This window comes from Pseudoliparis swirei, chromosome 3 (assembly GCF_029220125.1).
Source record: "Pseudoliparis swirei isolate HS2019 ecotype Mariana Trench chromosome 3, NWPU_hadal_v1, whole genome shotgun sequence".
Classification (NCBI taxonomy): domain Eukaryota; kingdom Metazoa; phylum Chordata; class Actinopteri; order Perciformes; family Liparidae; genus Pseudoliparis; species Pseudoliparis swirei.
This window is the reverse complement of record NC_079390.1, coordinates 21875425-21893617: the sequence shown is the minus strand read 5'-3', so window position 1 is coordinate 21893617 and position 18193 is coordinate 21875425. Positions and strand designations below refer to the sequence as shown.

The 18193-nt window shown below is 44.2% G+C and overlaps 1 protein-coding gene across 2 annotated transcripts in view; it reads right to left on the bottom strand.

Moving 5' to 3' along the window:
* Positions 1-510: 510 nt before the first annotated feature.
* The window catches only part of larp1 (La ribonucleoprotein 1, translational regulator), a 33294-nt gene continuing 15611 nt past the window's right edge, over positions 511-18193 (bottom strand). Inside the window, exons 4-21 of one of the 2 annotated variants that reach the window (XM_056445234.1) lie at positions 17291-17362; positions 15411-15585; positions 14059-14193; positions 13286-13438; positions 12091-12253; positions 10936-11080; positions 9532-9706; positions 9267-9442; positions 8783-8875; positions 8222-8548; positions 7113-7236; positions 6547-6743; positions 5830-5936; positions 5037-5197; positions 4694-4838; positions 3816-3925; positions 3591-3718; positions 511-3448 (exon numbers count right to left, since the gene is read on the bottom strand). In XM_056445234.1, coding sequence (XP_056301209.1) covers positions 3233-3448; positions 3591-3718; positions 3816-3925; positions 4694-4838; positions 5037-5197; positions 5830-5936; positions 6547-6743; positions 7113-7236; positions 8222-8548; positions 8783-8875; positions 9267-9442; positions 9532-9706; positions 10936-11080; positions 12091-12253; positions 13286-13438; positions 14059-14193; positions 15411-15585; positions 17291-17362 — 2802 coding nt within the window. In that variant the 3' untranslated portion in view covers positions 511-3232. The remainder of the gene's footprint in view (positions 3449-3590; positions 3719-3815; positions 3926-4693; positions 4839-5036; positions 5198-5829; positions 5937-6546; positions 6744-7112; positions 7237-8221; positions 8549-8782; positions 8876-9266; positions 9443-9531; positions 9707-10935; positions 11081-12090; positions 12254-13285; positions 13439-14058; positions 14194-15410; positions 15586-17290; positions 17363-18193) is intronic. The other variant, XM_056445244.1, reaches the window with a different exon arrangement.

Sequence of the window (18193 nt, the reverse complement as noted above, 5' to 3'; positions counted from 1 at the left end):
ATGAAGTCATTAAAAAGGCATAATATTCCATAAAAAGCTATACTTTTATTTAAAAGTGTTACGAGTCCGAAGAATAAATAATGGTTTAAATAAACAATAATTTAAATAAATTTACAGAAAGAAAAATCTGGAATCCTACTTTCCTTTCAAGCGTGTTTAATTCAGTGACCTCTATTTTTTTTAAAGAAAGGAAAAAGAGCACATTGTAAAGATAGCAAAGGCAAAAAGAGCATTCACAAAGCAGCAACAATAGGGCTGTTGATGGCCCGTGACCTTTAACCTCAGGCCATGCAGGATTGCTGCTTTATCCATTTCAGGAGGAATCTGCGACCATCGTGGAAGTTGAAACGGATCTCCTCCGGCCATCGATGCTTCGTCAACATTTCAAATGGATTGTAACATTTTTAAACTCAATCATGATCAAAACTAAAACATGTTGATGTGAAGCGGAACAAAGAGATCTGCTTTGCAAAGACGTTCATTCAGAAATAAATCACACAGACGCCAGCGTTTGAGGTTTTTTTGTCGGTTTTGTGTGTTTTTTTTCTTTATTAAAGGAAAAGCATAATTACTACAAATTACAAATAACACTAATAGCGAATCACATCAGCCTACAAAGCAGATATTATGAATATTAAATGTTATAATACAAGATCTTATTCAAGTATTTTACACTTTATATAATTTTTTTTGTTCCTTTTTTTCCATCTTTTTTTCCTCATGACAAGCCTAGGATATAGTAATGCAATGAACTATTTTAATAGTTCATATACAGTTATTTCTTATTCATATGGCTTTATGGAATTTTGTCCTTTTTCTTCTTCTTCAAATCAATGTCCAGACATCCAAAACGAGCTGTAATCCTCTGAGCAACATCACAACCCCCAGTTGGTCTCCCTCTCCATCACTCACTCGTCCCTCAAGTGTCCAGGTTGAGGCTGTGGCGCCCCCTAGAGTTCGTCTTGACAGCTAGCAAGCAGTTCTGATCGTGTCTGGTATCATAGGCAGGTGACACCCCGTTTAGAGGGAGGGATCATGTGACTGGTCACATGCAGAAGGCCCTTCACCTCCCCCTAGTGGCGGACTGACGCGACTGCATCCCAAAACACACACCAGTTCAAGCGGTCAAATGCGTGGCTGGTTTCTCTTGAGGGGGGGGGGGGAACCAGTTTCCTCTTTTCTGGATATTCTCGCGTTGCTCTTTATTTCTCGAGAACCTCCAGGAAACACTTTGCGTCGACTGAGCGTCTGAAACGGATCCAAATCTCCCTGAAGATAAACGCAACATTAAAAGAAAAACACAATACAGCTTTGCATTAACATCGTGTGGCCAACAAATGTGGATTTAGAGGAAGAAAGTGAAACAGACAGGAGCTCGACTGCTGGAACGTCAACTGGCGAGGATGAATGATTATTACGCAACAAAAAATAAGGTTTAAAATGGGACCGATACGTTTTTTTTACAGTTTGATCTGGAAAAAAAAAAAATTAGTCAGGCTTTATTTCTTCCTTTCTACAAACTCTTTAGTTCCTTTAAATGCATGTAAAAATGTTGAATTTGTTAAAAGAAAAATAATTTGATTGCAACCTGAAACCCTCTGAAGCTCACAGATTTAGTTTTTACACCGGCTGACGCCCGATCGCAATTTTCCCTTTTGAGTTATGTTCCGGTTTCTGAAGAAAAAAAAACGGCCCGACAAAGCCAACCTTCCATCATAACAACAATAACACTAGAAACACTGCAAATTGCAAAATAAAAAGCATTAAAAGATTAATCATGAGACCATTAAAGAGAAAAAAAGAGAAACGTTTAAGAGCACGTTTTAAGGCAAATATATAATCTGTTCTATAAACAATAAAACAAGTAGCAGGGAGCTGCAGTCTCCTCTCTTCATCTGTCAAATTCACATTTTACACGAGCGGAGGAAGAAAGAAACGTGCCGCTATGTTTTTGTTCAGCCAGACATCAAGCTGTGTGTGTGTGAGTCTGTGTGTGTGAGTGTGTGTGTGTGTTCTACATCTGTACCTGCGTGCGACAACACCCGTTAGTGTTCATGCCTGTAACTGATGTGTGCATCCGACCAAAAGCTTCGGTTTAAACACTGAAGCCGGGTGTCTGAGCCCCCCCTCCCCCCCATGTGCGACAAAGCTTCTTCAAGTAATCCAGATGGATGACTTCAGGCCGGATGGATGCGGTTCGTCCGACAGGGGGAAGAAATAGGAAATCCCCCCCCCCCCACACATCTCTCCGCCCCCTAATGTTTCTGTTTTGGGGTGGGAGAGGGGGAGGTGATGGTGGTGGTGGGGGGGAGGCAAACTTCCACTGGGTTTAGTTTCAGCAAAAAAAACAACAACAACAAAACGCAGGGAAGAATTACAGGACTTGTAACAGACCGAATGACACTTGGAAGACGGTTCAGAAAAAGTGACGGGAGTGAGCGAGGAGAAGGACGAAGAGGAGGGAGGGGCGAAGCCGTTTCGGCAGACACAGCCCCGCCGAGTGGCCTCTGCTGGGAGAGCGTATATATGGATGATTCCAGAGCTGTACAGTTGACAGTAAGGTGGCGGGCACAAGATGGAAGCGGTAAACCATTAAAATAAGGCAACTTTCAATGATCGTGTCCATACTGAGGGAAGTCTTTTCTCTTTTTTTAGATCTTTCATCAATTCACCCTCAATGTTCAGCCATAAAGTAAAATCAAATATGTTTGTGTTCTTAACCCCTTAACTGAGCACCGGGGGCTTAGAGGATGGAAACGTCAGTCGCTCGGTTCAAACCGCTTTTGGTCCGGTTGGATGTCGAGAGCGGCTTTTCTTCATCTTCCTCCTCCAGATGCTCAATGTTCGTCAAATTATTTCCGAGTCCAGCGGGCTCTCTCCACGCGCCGAAGAAAATAATAATCACTAATCTGAGATCTGGCGGGGAGGAGGAGGAGGAGGGCAGCAAAATGTCTCTCAGCAAGCAGAAGAGAAGAAAAAAAAATCTAAGAATTTCCAGGGTAATTAATCACCACAAAACCATCCACCGAATGGACAAGTACTGATGTCTAATTAAAAAAAAAATTTATTCAAAGAGTTTGACACCCTCATCCATTCAAAAAACTCATGCTTGAGTGAAGAACTGGACGCCCTCCCTCCCCCACCCCCCCACCCCCCCTCCTGTGGTGCAGAGAGAACCGGCGACTTGCAGACGTGGTTGAGTTGATCCATGTGGGCCGGCGTGTTTGTGGAGTTACTTCAGTGTCTTGGCATCTGGGGCGCCGTCGGCTTTGATGGCGGCGGCTTTATGGCTGACGGGTTTGGCATCCTGGGCTGCGGGGTCCTGGGCTGCGGGGGCGGGGCCCGAGCTGGCCTGGCTCTGGGGCTGGCTGGAGGGCAGAGAAGGGTGCCGGCGCCGACCGTCCCCGCTGGACGAGTGTCTTCTGCGGCGTCCTTCCTCCATCGGCGGCTGGAAGCGAGAGAGAGAGAGAACCGAGGGCGGAGGTAAAGAACACAGCCGGTGGTGATGAACGCTCGACGGCATCGGACAAACGTCAGCAGTAGATGTCTCCATGCTAATATACAGATGGATACATATATATTTTACTCACGTCAATTCTGAAATCTTCCAGACGTTTGAACTTATTCATGTACTCGTGCAGCTTGGGGTCGATATCCAAGGACTTGGCTTTGGAGTATTTAAGGAACGCCCAGAACTTCTCCAGTCCGTAGAGCTGGCCTGAGAGGAGAGAGAGAGATGCAAAAGAATTTACCAGAAACTCCCGACAATCGAAAAATTAATTCCAATCGTCTCGTTATTCGTGCCGATTTCTCACCGGCCTCGTAGTCTTTCGTTGTCTCCTCCTGGAAGTCCTTGAAGATGTCCGGCCTGAACTTCCTCTCCAGACCGTAGCTGTAGTACCTGAACAGGCACTCCAGTCCGTACCTGCAACACACAGCCCGATTAATCTAGTGAGTCAGGTGGGACACAGCTTGCCTAGCTAGAGCTCCCTCTATGTGTGTGTGTGTGTGTGTGTGTGTGTGTGTGTGTATATATATATATATATATGAAAAGGAGTATCTCATCTTCAATAAAGAGCATAGAGAGCAAAGGGATTTGTTTTAAGATCAACAAGAAAAGATCTATTCTGTTTTTTTTTCTGTCGACCGCGAATAAACCAAACTAGTTTACTTAGAACTGGAAACATGTCGCTGGAAATCACCCAACATTTTAACTAACTCTTAATATATGCATACATCGGTTTTTAAAAAAAAAGGAGCTCAATGCTGATATCAGAGTTGTGAAAGTTCTCCTCAATATTCATTCAGAGAAGAGACATGAAGATCTCATCACTTCTTCAGCACGTCTGCAGCTCGCTGGAAATCACCCAGAATTAAAAACATTTATTTTATGTTCAACATTTTGGGGAGGAAGTCATATCCATATCATTTCTCGTAGAGATTTAGATAATAATTATAAATATATATATACATACACACACACTTGTCTTCTGGTGTGTATATATAATTTTATTTTCTCTTCTTTTTTGTATATATAATTATTTCTTCTTGTATATATATTTATAAAAAGGAAAACATATATAAATAAATACTATAAATATAGTGTACGAATAAATATTAATTCCTAAATAAATCTATATTCCTAAATACAAATTTAAATATCAAATACACAATACTGCGAGGTTGTGCGTACCTGTATCCTTCTTTCCCGTCTTCGACCACCAGCTGTCTGAACTCTTCGTACATCTTCCTGTTGAAGTGATCCCGCAGGAAAAACGACCAGAAGCGGAAGAGCGTGTTCATCTCCTGCGATTGGCCGATTCCCAGCCTCTTTCGCTCTGATTGGAGGAGAGAGAGAGATCAAGTTCAGGGGTTTATTTAGAGATAAGAGAAGAAGAAGAAAAAGATAGATTTGTGAAGACAGAATAAACGAAAAAGAAAAAAAAAATGTGTGAGAACAAAAGAAAGGAGGGGAAAAGGAGAGTGCACGTGGTGTGTGCGTGCATGTGCGTGCATGTGCGTGTATGTGTGAGTACCGTTTAGGCAGCGCCGGCGGTACTTGTGGTAAACGTGTTGCGTGAAGCCGTTCTCCTTGAGCAGCTCGTGTGACGGATGCTGGAACTTGGGGAGAGACTGAGGGGTGCAGCCAACATTGCCCATGGCGGGGGTGCCCTCCGATGGGCTGGCGGTTGAGCTACTGGAGAAGGAGAAGAAGGAGGAGAGGAGGATCAAATATTGCTATACATTCATGAATGAAAAGATCCGTCTGGACATTAAAGGTGGGAACCAAATAACTCAAACGGGCTGCAGTGATAGATCATTAAAAACAAGAGTATTGATAAGCTCCAACGTTATTGTCATCGGCAGGGAGTGAATCAGCAGAAGGAGAGGAGAGGAGAAGAGAGGAGAGGAGGGAAGAAGAGAGGGGAGGAGAGAGGAGGCTCCGGACTCATGACCTCATATGATGACTTTGCTGCTGTAAACATTAAGGTCGCTGCTCTAGAAAGAGCTAGCTAGCTAGATATATATATATATATATACACACAAAAGTAATGATAAAGAACCGATGAGGATAATAGTCAATCATAACCCTTTAATGGGTCGTATTTAATCCCTTAAAGACCAAAGTTTAGTCCTCAGTCTGCTGCAATAATTTAAGGATTTATTAAAATATCAAAAATGTTCCACTTTAAAAAACAAAATCCATTAAATAAAAACTTTCAACGAAAGATAAAACGGCGTTACTGATGACCGCATTGACCACAGCACTGGCCACCTGCTTCTCCGACACGGCGCTACAGTCGCCCTCCAGACGGAGCGCCGTCTCACCTGACGGAGGTCGTGCGGGAGCGGTGCTCCCGGGAGTCCATCACCCAGCCAACGTGGCACTCCATGGGCGGGTTGGCGCTGTGCCGGGTCTTCCTCTTCCGCGGCGTCTGCGGGGATTAGGAGACGAGTCACATGGTTAGCCTACAGGTGATCCACCAGGGTGGTTTCTTTATCCCCCGAAAACAGAGTTCTTATATATATGGGAAATGGAAACGTGTCTGGAAATCACCCTAAATTAAAAGTAACTGTTAAGATATGCATACATCGGTAGCGAAAAAAAAAGAGATTAGAGAAGCTCAATGCTGAGATCAGAGTTGTGAAAGTTCTCCTCATTGTTTATTCAGAGAAGAGACATGAAGATCTCATCACCTCGTCAGCACGTCTGCAGCTCGCTGGAAATCACACAATTAAAAACATTTATTCTATTAAATTCAATTTATTTAGTATAGCCCATTCTTACAAATTTGCCAGAGTGCTTTATTAAAAAAATATTCAATAGCTCTATTCAAATTTTTATTTACTGAAAGATTAATCTTTTGCTTTTATTTATCCATGTTAATGTGTATTTAAAGACATTTTCAATTTGTGGTAAAATAATATTTGTGGGGATATTAAAAAAATCTCAACTCCCCTCTCCTCGTTGAAGCCCTTTGGCCTAAACTTAATACCAACAACCCCACCACCCCCCACCCCTCAAAAGGCCGGCGGCCATCTTACCGTGGCATCCACGGGCCAACTCTCCTTCACCACCGGGTAGAATCGCGGCGTCATGGTCTGGTCCTTCCTGTGGGGCGTACGCGGCGTGCGCGGCGTCCGGTAGTTGGGCGAGTCGGGCACGGTGGTCGGGAGCGAGCGAGCTATCGAGGAGGGCTCGGGGGCGCCGAAGAGCTTGTTCGCCAGAGCGTCTGTGGGGACTGAGGAGGAGGGGAAAGAATCCGTTTTATGATGCTTATTTAAAATTTAAAATGTTAATTATTCTTCTACGAATACTGATTTGTACAGTCTCTCTTCTTTGGAATATTCTAGGATATTCTTTCTTCAGGCTCTTAATCAAGTGTTGCATTATGGGTAGTTTCTAAGTCTCAAAAAGGATAGAAAGTGTGATGCTTTGTGGAATTTCTTTTCGGCCACAAAAAAAAAACCCAAAGAACTTTAGCTTATGATTTATCAGAAAATAATATCATTTGAATATTTTTAGAGGCTTAAATAAAGTATCCAGTTGTTTTCACAAGAAAGGTTGTAAAAAAAGACCATTAGTATGATTAGTCTCAGTTTTAACTCACTCTGCTGGGGTTTTGGGGGGCCGGGAGGGACTTCCTGGTTGGGGTCGATTGGGGATTCAGGGGTCAGGCAGTCAAATTCCTCGCGGCTGATCAGGTGGACCTTTTTAAAGTTCTCCACCTCTTGCTGCAAAAAGAAAAGAAAAAACAGACGTTAATACGATGACAACTTTTTTTTGAACGAAATATAAGCAGCCACACAAATCAATAAAACTAAATTGACATGTTTTCAGACTCAATAACACTCACTGTTTTCCGTAATCTCTAAATGATAGCAAAATATAAACATCAAAGGGTAAATAATCAACACGTCGACCGTCAACCGACCTTATCTGCAGTAATCTGGACATTGACACGCAGCAGCACAACACGGCCGCCAGAAACAGACCCTTCACCTTCATGCTGCCCGACCGTTCTGACTGGAGTCAAACCGACCAGCTGAGTTACATCAACGCACACAACAAAACCATAGCTCCGCCTCTTCCTCAATTTAAATTAGTTATTTACAGGAGACAGTCGACCATCCTCACACTTTCTTTCCACCACCAAGCGTCGTCAGATCTCCGAGCGTCCATCTTTGCCTCCACACCCCCCTTTTTTGCAGGCCCCGTCGACTCGATTCCCCTCAGGCCGAGGCCCCGTACACCGGGGTTTATTTATAAACAAGCGTCCCCGTGTTTCCACACACAGCTGGGTGAGCACGTGAAGGTCCTCGCAATGGGGTCAACAATGGGGCCACAATGGCAGACAATCACCCCCCCCCCCCCCCCAAAAAAAAAAAAACCCCTCTCCTCTGTGACTAGAAACGGCTGTAAATCTACTCGCCGTCTGGTTCGGGGCAGAAACGCCTCCAATCGGACAGAGACGCGGCGCGGAAGCCGTCAGAAGAGTTTGACTCGAGTCACGGCAGGTGACTTTGTTTCAATGTACTTTCCAGGTGAATCACGTGACCCCCAAACACTCTCCACTAACACTCGGACATTCTGGTTGAGTCCTCCTTTTATTTATTTAAAGTATCTGCAATGTCTTTTTCTGTTCTGTTCTTTACAAAGACGGGGGGGGGGAGAGAGACCTTGATGGTGACTCGTAAACCCATGAAACCAGGAGCTCACCTTGATGGTGGCGTACTCGGGCTCATAGGTGTCGTCCTGCAGGTCCTGCTCGTAGTAGAACAGCCCGTCGTTGATGACCTTCACCAGCTCGCCGGTCAGCTTGGAGCGCGACGTGTAGTGGCCGGTGCGGTCGCCCCCCGGATGCTTCCGCAGGTAGGGCGGCGTCTGCGTCACGATCAGGATCTTGTTGACGTCGTGGTCGTCGATCTCGCCGTCCGTGTCCTCGTCCGACCAGTCGGTGAAGGTGTTGCGCCGGCCGTCCATCTGCTGCATCTCCTCGTCGAACATGAAGTCCAGCTCCTCGGGCTCGTCCACCTCCGCCCCGTCCTGGAGTGACGAGAAGGTCCATGAACACGCGACAATCAATCAACCAATTAGGGAGTCAAAATACTACAAATTCTGTGGCTCCGCCTCCTCAAATGTGAGAATGTGATTCTTTTGGACCGTTTGACAATAACTTAAGATAATTAGGATGAAAATAATTGTTCTAGGCTCTAAAAAAAGAAGATACAAATATTTGAAGAATAAATGAATATATAAAAACAAAAATGTCTCCCTCACCTTCGTCCCTGTGGGAGCCGGGGTGGGCGAGGAGTCGGGCTGAGTCCCCGGAGATTGGGCCGAGTCGTCCTTTTCCTTCTGCAACGAGGGGGCCTTCATCAAGGAAGAGAAGTGAATGACATAAAATGAAGATTTTCATTTTAGATTTAAATCTATTGTCATAAAGAAATAATACATTAAAATAAAAGAAAGTATATCGAGTTTAAATCACTAGACTAATTGTTATAGTATTAACTGTCAGGCACAAAAAATTCTTTACATGTTCCATCATATAATAATAATAAACAGGATTTTATATGAACCCATTTAATTTCTTCAATCACACATTTAAAAGGTAACAAAGTAAATCAGATTTTAATAAGAGAGATATTTTTCTTAACTTTCTAGTGACATGCTTTTGCTGGCAAGCAACCCACAATGCATCAGGGTCCATATAAAATGAAAGAAACTGAATTAAATCCCAAAGTCCAGTCGGGCGAGTCACCTCCGGGCTGACCTTGGGTCTGGCTGGGGACGGTCTGGGCCTCTTCTTGACCTCGATCCAGCACTCTGAGTCCAGGTCGGGGAGGCTGGCGGAGAGGCCCTTGGGCATCGTCTTGAGGTTGGAGGAGTCCAGTTCACTCCTGTGCTGCTTGGTCGGCTTGGAGGACCTGGGAGAGCCTGGAGAGAGAGAGAGAGAGAACACTTTATAAAACGACCGAGGAAGAAATCGGCACGTCGAACCCGCGTCAGCCGGAGCGACCGCTCACCTCGCGGCTCCTCGGCCGGCTGCCGCGGGACGAACTCTGCGCAGTTGATGAGCTGCGAGAAGTCGGTGGGTGTTTGGCTGAGCATGGCCAGGCCCGGCAGGGGCCACTTCTCCGGGTCCACCTTCCGACGAACCTTCATGTCGATCACCTCCACCTCCTGGCTGTCCTTCAGGGCCTGATGGGGGAGGGGGGGTTAGTCTGAGAAGTAAAGCGCCTCACGGACGCCACGGCGGGTGAGCGCGGTATGTTTATGACATTAAATCTGAAAATTCATCATCTTTCAAAAGAAGTTACTTTATAAACATTTTTCGCTTCGGCCGCATATATACGTACAAGTAAAGAGATATTAAGTATAAAAATGCACAATATTAAATTTACTAACGTTAGAATATTGATAAGATGAAAAACATGACTGACAACTAAAGTCTTAATGCATCATTGACATGACTACGTCGTATCCAAACTGATACAAGGACACGGAAAAACAGTTAATTAAAGCAAACGATTGTCTAAATTATTATTATTTTTGTATTGCACGCATGTAAATATATATTTTTTCTCCATAATTTCCCTTAAAACGCAATATAAATTATATATTACCATGCGGTTATTTCATATGAACTATATTGATTAATTGAACGAGCAGAACAAAAGCGTGATATAAATCAGAGATATTTAATGACCCAGTTTATAGTTAGCCTTCACACTGTTCATTGAAAACATGATATACATTTTTAATATATATAAATGAAACAATATACGATCATCTCAACTTAAAATGGAGAGCAAAGAGAAGTTCAACAAGATAAAGTTCCATTATTAATCTGCTTTCCCCCCCCCCGTGGCACCGATAATGAACCAAACCAGTTTACTTAGAACTGGAAACATGAAGCTGGAAATCATCCAATTCAAAAAGGATTTAAAAAAGAAAATGTTTAAAGGAGCTCAATGCTGAGATCAGAGTTGTGAAAGTTCTCCTCATTGTTTATTCAGAGAAGAGACATGAAGATCTCATCACTTCTTCAGCTCGCTGGAAATCACCAGGATTAAAAACATTTATGTTCAACATTTTGAGGAGTAAGTCATATCCATCTGCTTTCTTGTAGAGATTTAGATAATATTGATATAAAAGACGACGCAATAGGTTTCCACTTCCTGTGTGGTGGTCGAGGCCCACCAACACTTTGTAAAGTGACTGATGAGTACGTCACGTTCTTTAGTGCATTTGCCAAAATGTAAAAACACCTTCCAAATTACTCTTTTTCATATCCGACGTTCTTAAAATACTTTACACGTACTTTGAACTCGTGCCGTGTCAACATGATCCGTCAGTTAAATGTTCCCAAATCTTGTATAAAAATAAAAAAAATCAAAGCACGTTTTGCCTCCTTTATAAACGCTCACCTCCATGATGAGGTGGACGTCGGTGGTGAGAGCCTGAACTCGGTGGAAACTGGCCACCAGTCCAACGGGCAGGAAGCCATCCTGGTCCATCTTCCTCCGCAGGAAGAAGTCCCGCTCCAGGTTGTCCAGACTGAAGTAGTACTCACTGCAGAGGGGGAAGGGGGAGGGGGGGGGGGGGAACAAGGACATAAATCAGCCTTTTGTTGACGTTCCTTTATGGACAAAGACTCAAGTCTGGCCACTTTGTTGCCGTGTTTTTTGTGCCCCACAGAGCCGAATACCTTCCAAGGAACTGCTGATCCACACCAGAGTATCTGATGGGGTTTCAAGTCTCAGAGTAACTTGATGCGGACTTGAGCTGAAGGGGGCGCCGAGTGCACACGAGGAAACGCTTAACGCCATCAGTTAGGTGCCAACAGAAATAAACTACCGTCTCGACACAGTGAAGTGTCTTCATCTGCCAGACTCTGACTAGTTCTGCTGCCGTTGGGGGAGGGGCAGAATTTAGCTTGTTGTGTTGCCAACATGGTTATTTGTGTAGCATGTAAAAAGCCAATTAAGTGATATAAAAAATAAAATAAAAGATCTGACGAAAGATTTTCGTGTGATATGAGGTCCCGTCTCACGTGAGAATCCAGCTGCAGTGCGAGGCAATACGAGAGAATAATCTGAATACCGTCACCACAGCTCCAGTTCTGCCTCGTGAAGCCCAAACGTTGTGTTAAAGCTGCATTCTCTCTCCTGACCACCAGGGGGCCACTCTGGTTGGATAGAAGTCTATGCTTCATGTGTTAAAGCTGCATTCTCTCTCCTGACCACCAGGCGGCGACTCCTGTGGTTGTATAGAAGTCTATATAATGACTTCTCTTGATGTATTCCCTCAGTAAACATTGTAAACATGACTATGTTTCAATCTCTAGTTTCAAGTCTTCTTCAATACAGCATGATGTCATCATTTATTACATCATGGGATGCTTTAGGGGCGGGGCTACAAGGGTTTTGACGGATAAAACCCCAGAAACAGAAAACGGCTTCGACGCCGAGATCAGAGTTGTGAAAGTTCTCCTCGTGGTTCACTCAGAGAAGAGACATGAAGATCTCATCACCTCTCCAGCGCTCGTTGCCGACGCCACGAGAAGAAGAAGCTCAACTCACATCTGCTTCTTGATGTAGTCCTTCAGCAGGTCCTGGTCGGCGGAGAAGAGGTCGTTGCTGCTCATGTTGTCGTAGTAGTAGGTCACCGTGTTGCCGAACTTCTGGGCGATGGGGCCGTCCTTCCCCTCGTAGGTCTTGTAGCCGTAGTGGTAGTCATAGTGGCCTGGACGGGGCAGAGGTCAGCGGGTCAAACCTCCTCAAAATACACAACCACAGAACTGTTCTGATCCTCTTTACTCGTGGATCTCGGTATTTGGTGGTCGGAAGTTAACCTTATTATTAAATTCGACCTCGTTTCGAGAAATATAGTCGGAGGCATTTAAATTCTGAATTGAGTCGCAAGTAGAATATGAATTAGAGAGAGAGAGAGAGAGTCAAAGAGAGAGACGGAGAGAGAGAAACCTGCCAAAACCAACAGGCCTTCGGGGAACCTGCTTTTCCTCGTCCCTGAAGGCTCGCCGTGGGGCGCTTTAGGGGCGCCTGCCTACAGCAGATTGCTCTCAGGGGTGGAGGAGAAGCTACACCTCGTTTGTTTAAACCTTTCTTTTTTTTAAGTAGTTGTCTGTTAGTCGTTTGCACAATGCCGTTCATTATAAAAAGACTTCCGTCATCACGTTGCATAATGAACCGAAACAAAATGTTCAAAACATGTTAAAATAAGTTTAATCGTGTTGAGAAATGTTTGTTCACGTTTCTAAAAAAACTATTTTATTTATGACAACTTTTATTATAGTTTGTGAAACGTTTAGCGAGTAAGACGCTTTGGCCACAAACACTTTTTGCACAGAAAGTAAACATTAAACGGCGCAAAAACTTCACAATAAAAGCCCCAGACATTTTCACAATGTGATAACCAGAGGAATCACAAATGAACTGAATGGAAGTTCAAGAGAACATCTGACGGAAGTTTCTCAACAGTTTACCTGCTCTGGTGTTTCGCTTTATTGAGAAAGTGCTGCTGATTTATGTTTTTATATATATTTTGTCCGTGTTAAATTGTTCGTATAGTTAGTTGTTATTCTGTTATGTCATTTTTATTTATTCGTTGTTGTCTGGTGTAACTTCGAAAAACTTCAAATAAAATGATTGAAAGCGAACGTGCATGAACAGTGGAAGGGAGAACAGAGTATTGTGCAGTTTTGTGTATTTAATCTTTGCGTTTCTATGGATTAAGAAATAAAACAATAAAACATACCTCGGCCACCTCTGCCGCCTCGTCCCCGGCCTCGTCCTCTTCCGCGTCCGCGACCCCTGAACCCGCCGCGGAACGGCGCTCCCTCGCTCTTCACGCTGGACACCTCGTCGTGGTCGTCGCGCCACTCCCGCTCGTACTTTTGACTGTGCCAGTCTGCAAATTTGAGAAGGAAGGGGGGGAGAGAGAGAGAGAGAGAGAGAGAGAGAGAGAGAGAGAGAGAGAGAGAGAGAGAGAGAGAGAGAGAGAGAACCTTTCCTTCAGGAAGTTGCAGTATTATCATCATTATTTATTTTTAAATCAGAAGAAAGTTACTTTTAACTTGAACTCTCATGCAAACCGACGGGCTTTAACTTCCTCATGTGACAAGCGGTTATCTTTATCCTGTGTGCAAACAGACGAGCCGTCAAAGCAGAAGTAACTCGTCAGGAACAAGCAGCCGCCGGTCGATCCACTTCCTGCTGCGCAGTCAGCGTCCGCAGACACATGCAGGAACGCGGCGCAACCAATTAAAAAACAGCCGACGCCACAAAACAAACTGCTGCTCACAACTGAGAGAGAGAGAGAGAGCGACAGACAGACAGAGACAGACAGAGACAAATGGAGAGAGAGAGAGAGAGAGACAAACAGAGAGAGAAAGATAGATGGAGACAGAGACAGACAAACAGAGAGAGACAGAAACAGAGAGAGACACAGACCGACAGACGGAGAGAAAGAAAACAGACGGACACAGACAGACAGAGCGAGACGGAGCGGTGAGGACCGGACAGACTGACCTCTGAGGTCGTTCCGGGCGTTGGGGGGCAGTCGGGGGTTCTCGTTCTGCCGGCTGTTGTTCCTGGAGGCCGAGCGCTCACGAGGCCCCTCGGACTTCACCTCGATCATCAGGGGAACCCACTTCTGCTTGTTTCCTATTGGAGAGGCGACGCGGTTAGAAAACATCATTTTTGTTTTTAAGTCGACTTTCTTTAGACGAGAAATTGTTACAGATCGGTAAATTGAAACAAATAAATTATTAGTCAACTAAAGAGTTGCGTGCTGGTTGTCATCTGCAGAAATCGCCTCAATATGTTCATGGCATGTTTTTCAAGATGAGACTCGTATTCCCCTTCAAACCCAAACTTTGCATTGGAAATATATAAGCAGCATGTGGGGAACGTTTTGTTTATTTTCTGCCTAAAACATTGAATATTCTGAACATTTTTCCAGCCGCTATTCTCATATTTTCTTATCAAAGCTGCAAAGCAAAAATGTTTCCCCAACACATGGTTTATCAGGTAGAGCCTTGTCATGTTTCCGGTTTGCACACAGTCGGCTGCAGTACCTCCGCCGGCCTGCAGGTGGCATTAGTGATCTGCTGTTTAAAGCAACGTGTGTGTGTGTGCATGACATAACAGACCCAATGGGAAATGCCAGTTTTAGGAGACGTGGCCTTGTGGAGAGACTAGAACATGTGAAAATACACTCGACATATGGAGGGTCTGAATCAGGCTTTGTGAAACTAAAATTAGTATTTTACTGGTTTGCTTTCGATGCAGAGATCAGAGTTGTGAAAGTTCTCTTCATTGATGTTTAGTCAGAGAAGAGACATGAAGATCTCATCACCTCTACGGCACGTCTGCAGAACACAGCCGGTAACTTAAAAATAACTTCATTTTAAAAAGGTTCCATGTAGTGAAATCCTCACTATCAGGGAACAACATGTTTTTTAAAAGGCTGATGACCACCGGAGGCAGGAAGTCCCCCTTCAACAAAACCACTTGTTTTGGGTCCACCAAGGGCAGAGTGTGTTGTTAGAGGGCTGGCTTCTACACTCAAGGCCTCTAGTCGGCCTTCTCGGCAACGAATAAATAAATAAATATATATAAATATTTATATATATATAAAAATTATATAAATATATATATTTTTATAAACATATATATTTTATATAAATAAATATAAATATTTATTTTTAAATATATATATATAAATAATTTAAATAAATATATCTAAATAAATAATTAAGAAAAAATATATATATATATAAATAAATTGATTATGAAGCCCATATTAATTCAGAACATGGGAAACAATACCGGGGAAACCAAACCTCCCAATAAGTAGGAAAACCTTTTGGCATCTTCACCTTTTTTCTTGGGCCCGTTCTTCTGGGAGTCGTCGTCTCCGTTCTTCTCCTCCCCGGAGTCGTCCGACTTGGCCTTCAGGTTCTCCTTGCTCTCCTCGTTGATCTCCCTCTTCTCCTTCGACTCCTTCTTGGCCGACGTCGTCGTTGTTGTCATCGTCATCGTCTTCTTCGGAGCCTGTGGGGAGAAAACAAAACAAAAAGGTTTAGAAGGAGCAGCAGGAACAGTTCGGCCACGACACAAGGGAGACTGAAGACTTCGTTATTTACCGATTCAGCAAAGTAGAATCTGAAAATGTTAAACTGGTTAAACGTGCAGAAGATTGCAGTTAGATCGACTGTTGGCTTCACCCCTTAGCATCACATTACCATCAGACTCCAACGAGTCCGACGGACCCCCAAAACGTGGAGCGCCAAGCCTCGAAAAGCACATTTAAGACCCGAAACACACACACCCGCTCGAGACCATGTCAGCCGCCGAATCGCAGAGTTAGCAACCAGAAGAAAACACACCGAATGCAGCATATATAATCTAAAAAAAAGAGCGTTAAATAAATCCAATGATTTCTTTTTGTTTTGCCATCAGAACGGGAATTTTTAAATTCAAATATAATCAGTGGGAGATGAAGAACTTTATCCAGAGGTTGTTACACGTGTGCTTTAGACGTTTCCTGATCTTTCGTTCAGTCCCATCACACTGCCCCCCCGCCCCCCCCCTTAATGGACATCAGGGCAGTTCACCGTACATGCACAGACTTATCTTTTTCTCACAGAGCCGATAGTTTATTCAAATAACAGCTCTGCTAAGACAGCTCGGCTATCAGCAACACACACACCTGCAAAGTCCGCAAAGGGAGGCATGCAAAGCGCTCGACTCAAGTCTTGAACCACTGCACACACACACACACGCGCACACACGCTTCGCCACCCAGGTTTATAATGCAAACCAATCTAAATTACGCTGAAAGATTCTCTTCAAACATGTGCCGTAGCGCTTAACTCGTTTGTCTCAACCATCAAGGAGATTATTTATCTGTATTATTGTTATAACCTTTATGAAAATGCACCAATTTGTTTAATGATTGCATGAGAGTTAGTTTAGTGCCCGTTTGTTTAATTCAGGCGTTGAAGGCAGACGGAGAATGAGTGACATAAACAACCCGTTTCATAGTTTGTGAACTAGTGATCGTCTTGCTGCCATTTTACACCGTTATAATTAGAATCTTAACTCGTTTAAACCACGTTGAAGTGGTTTGCTGGACCTGCAAAACCAAAATAAATGGTTTAAATGCTGTTGTTACCTCTTTTAGCCCTCACATAAAAAATGCAGAAGGCATGTGCTGCAACTTTTATTTTACAGCTGGTTGAATTTGAAAGTTTTTGGAAGCAGCCAACAGTCATCTGTTATTTGATTGGTGGAACCAAACCCTAAAATACGTCTTTAATCACCTCAGTAGCAGTTTAACAGTCAACCTGCTGCTCCCTCCCTCAGTGCAAGAAATGAGTTACACATATAAAAATTACTACCTGACAAACACAAAAACGTGAAGAATGTTTTACATTATGGTTGATGCAGACCGTGTTTATGGATTTGATGGCAGGATGATGCAGATGGACACATGCAGCAATGATGTCTTCACATAAACCTCCTTCCCCTCTGAAGCATGTGCAGGAGACTAAGCAGCGCTAACTTTAGCAAGCTAAGCTCACTAGCTTCCTCTCTTTGAGTGGATAGACGAGACACGACAGTAGAGGGACATTTTTAAAAGGTGCTCAGTGTGCCATTGTTTGATGCCCTTTTCTTCGTGAGGTGTTGCATTTGTAGCTGCTTTTCTTTTTGAATATTTTGTATTCTCGTTAGCAGTTTCACAGGCTGAACTTACAGGGGATTTCCACGAGTCTCTGACCTGCCTGACAGTCGGCGGGCAGGACTCGGTCCGTGTCACTGCCTCGATCTGAACAAAGGGAGGGAAGAGCAGTTTAGAGGGGACAATGAGGTGGACCATGATGCATGCACACACACACACACACACACGATGATAACAATGTGCAAACGGCTTGTGTGGGAGAAAGTGGTTGAAAATGGATGTGAATGCGGAGGCCTAAACCTTCAATTTTGGGGACTTTTTCCAGGCCCTAAAGTGAATACACAAGCCCGTCTAAACACCCTGAAGTTATAATCTGGTTACTTTCTGCTATGGAAGGAGGCCGGGTAACTTATTGCCTCTTTAAAAGCTCGTCCGGGGCTATATGCTCCTTCCTGCTGCCATCCAACACAATGAAAGTGCCACATGGATGGTACACAAACGGCGGCTAATAAGGAGCATCTGCTGCGTCTAGCCTCCCTCTGGCTCTTTGTAAAGTACATCCCACATCGTCTCAGCAGCTAATTGGCTAATGTTGTCATTTAATGAAGTTGTTGTGTCGCTTTGGATTTGGCACAAACAGGAACACGGGCTGATTATTTTTTTCCCCGGTGGCTAAATGAGCCGTTAGAAAACAGACCTGAGCTTTAGCCCAGTCAGTGAAGACGTGCGGCCGCAACGCCGAGATCAGAGGGACGCCGCCGACGAAGCTTCCGCTGAGGTTCACTTCACCACCAGAAAGGGAGCCTCCTTAAAACCCCCAAACAACCCGGTAAACCAACGCCACGGTGAGGATCTCCTCACCTCGGGACACAACGCTGGCGACGACGACTCAAGCGTGACGTTTCGCCCAAGAGGATTGTGGGTGCAGAGCAGCTCTTACGTAATCATTTTACCGTTTAAACCTTCTGCCGCTAAAAC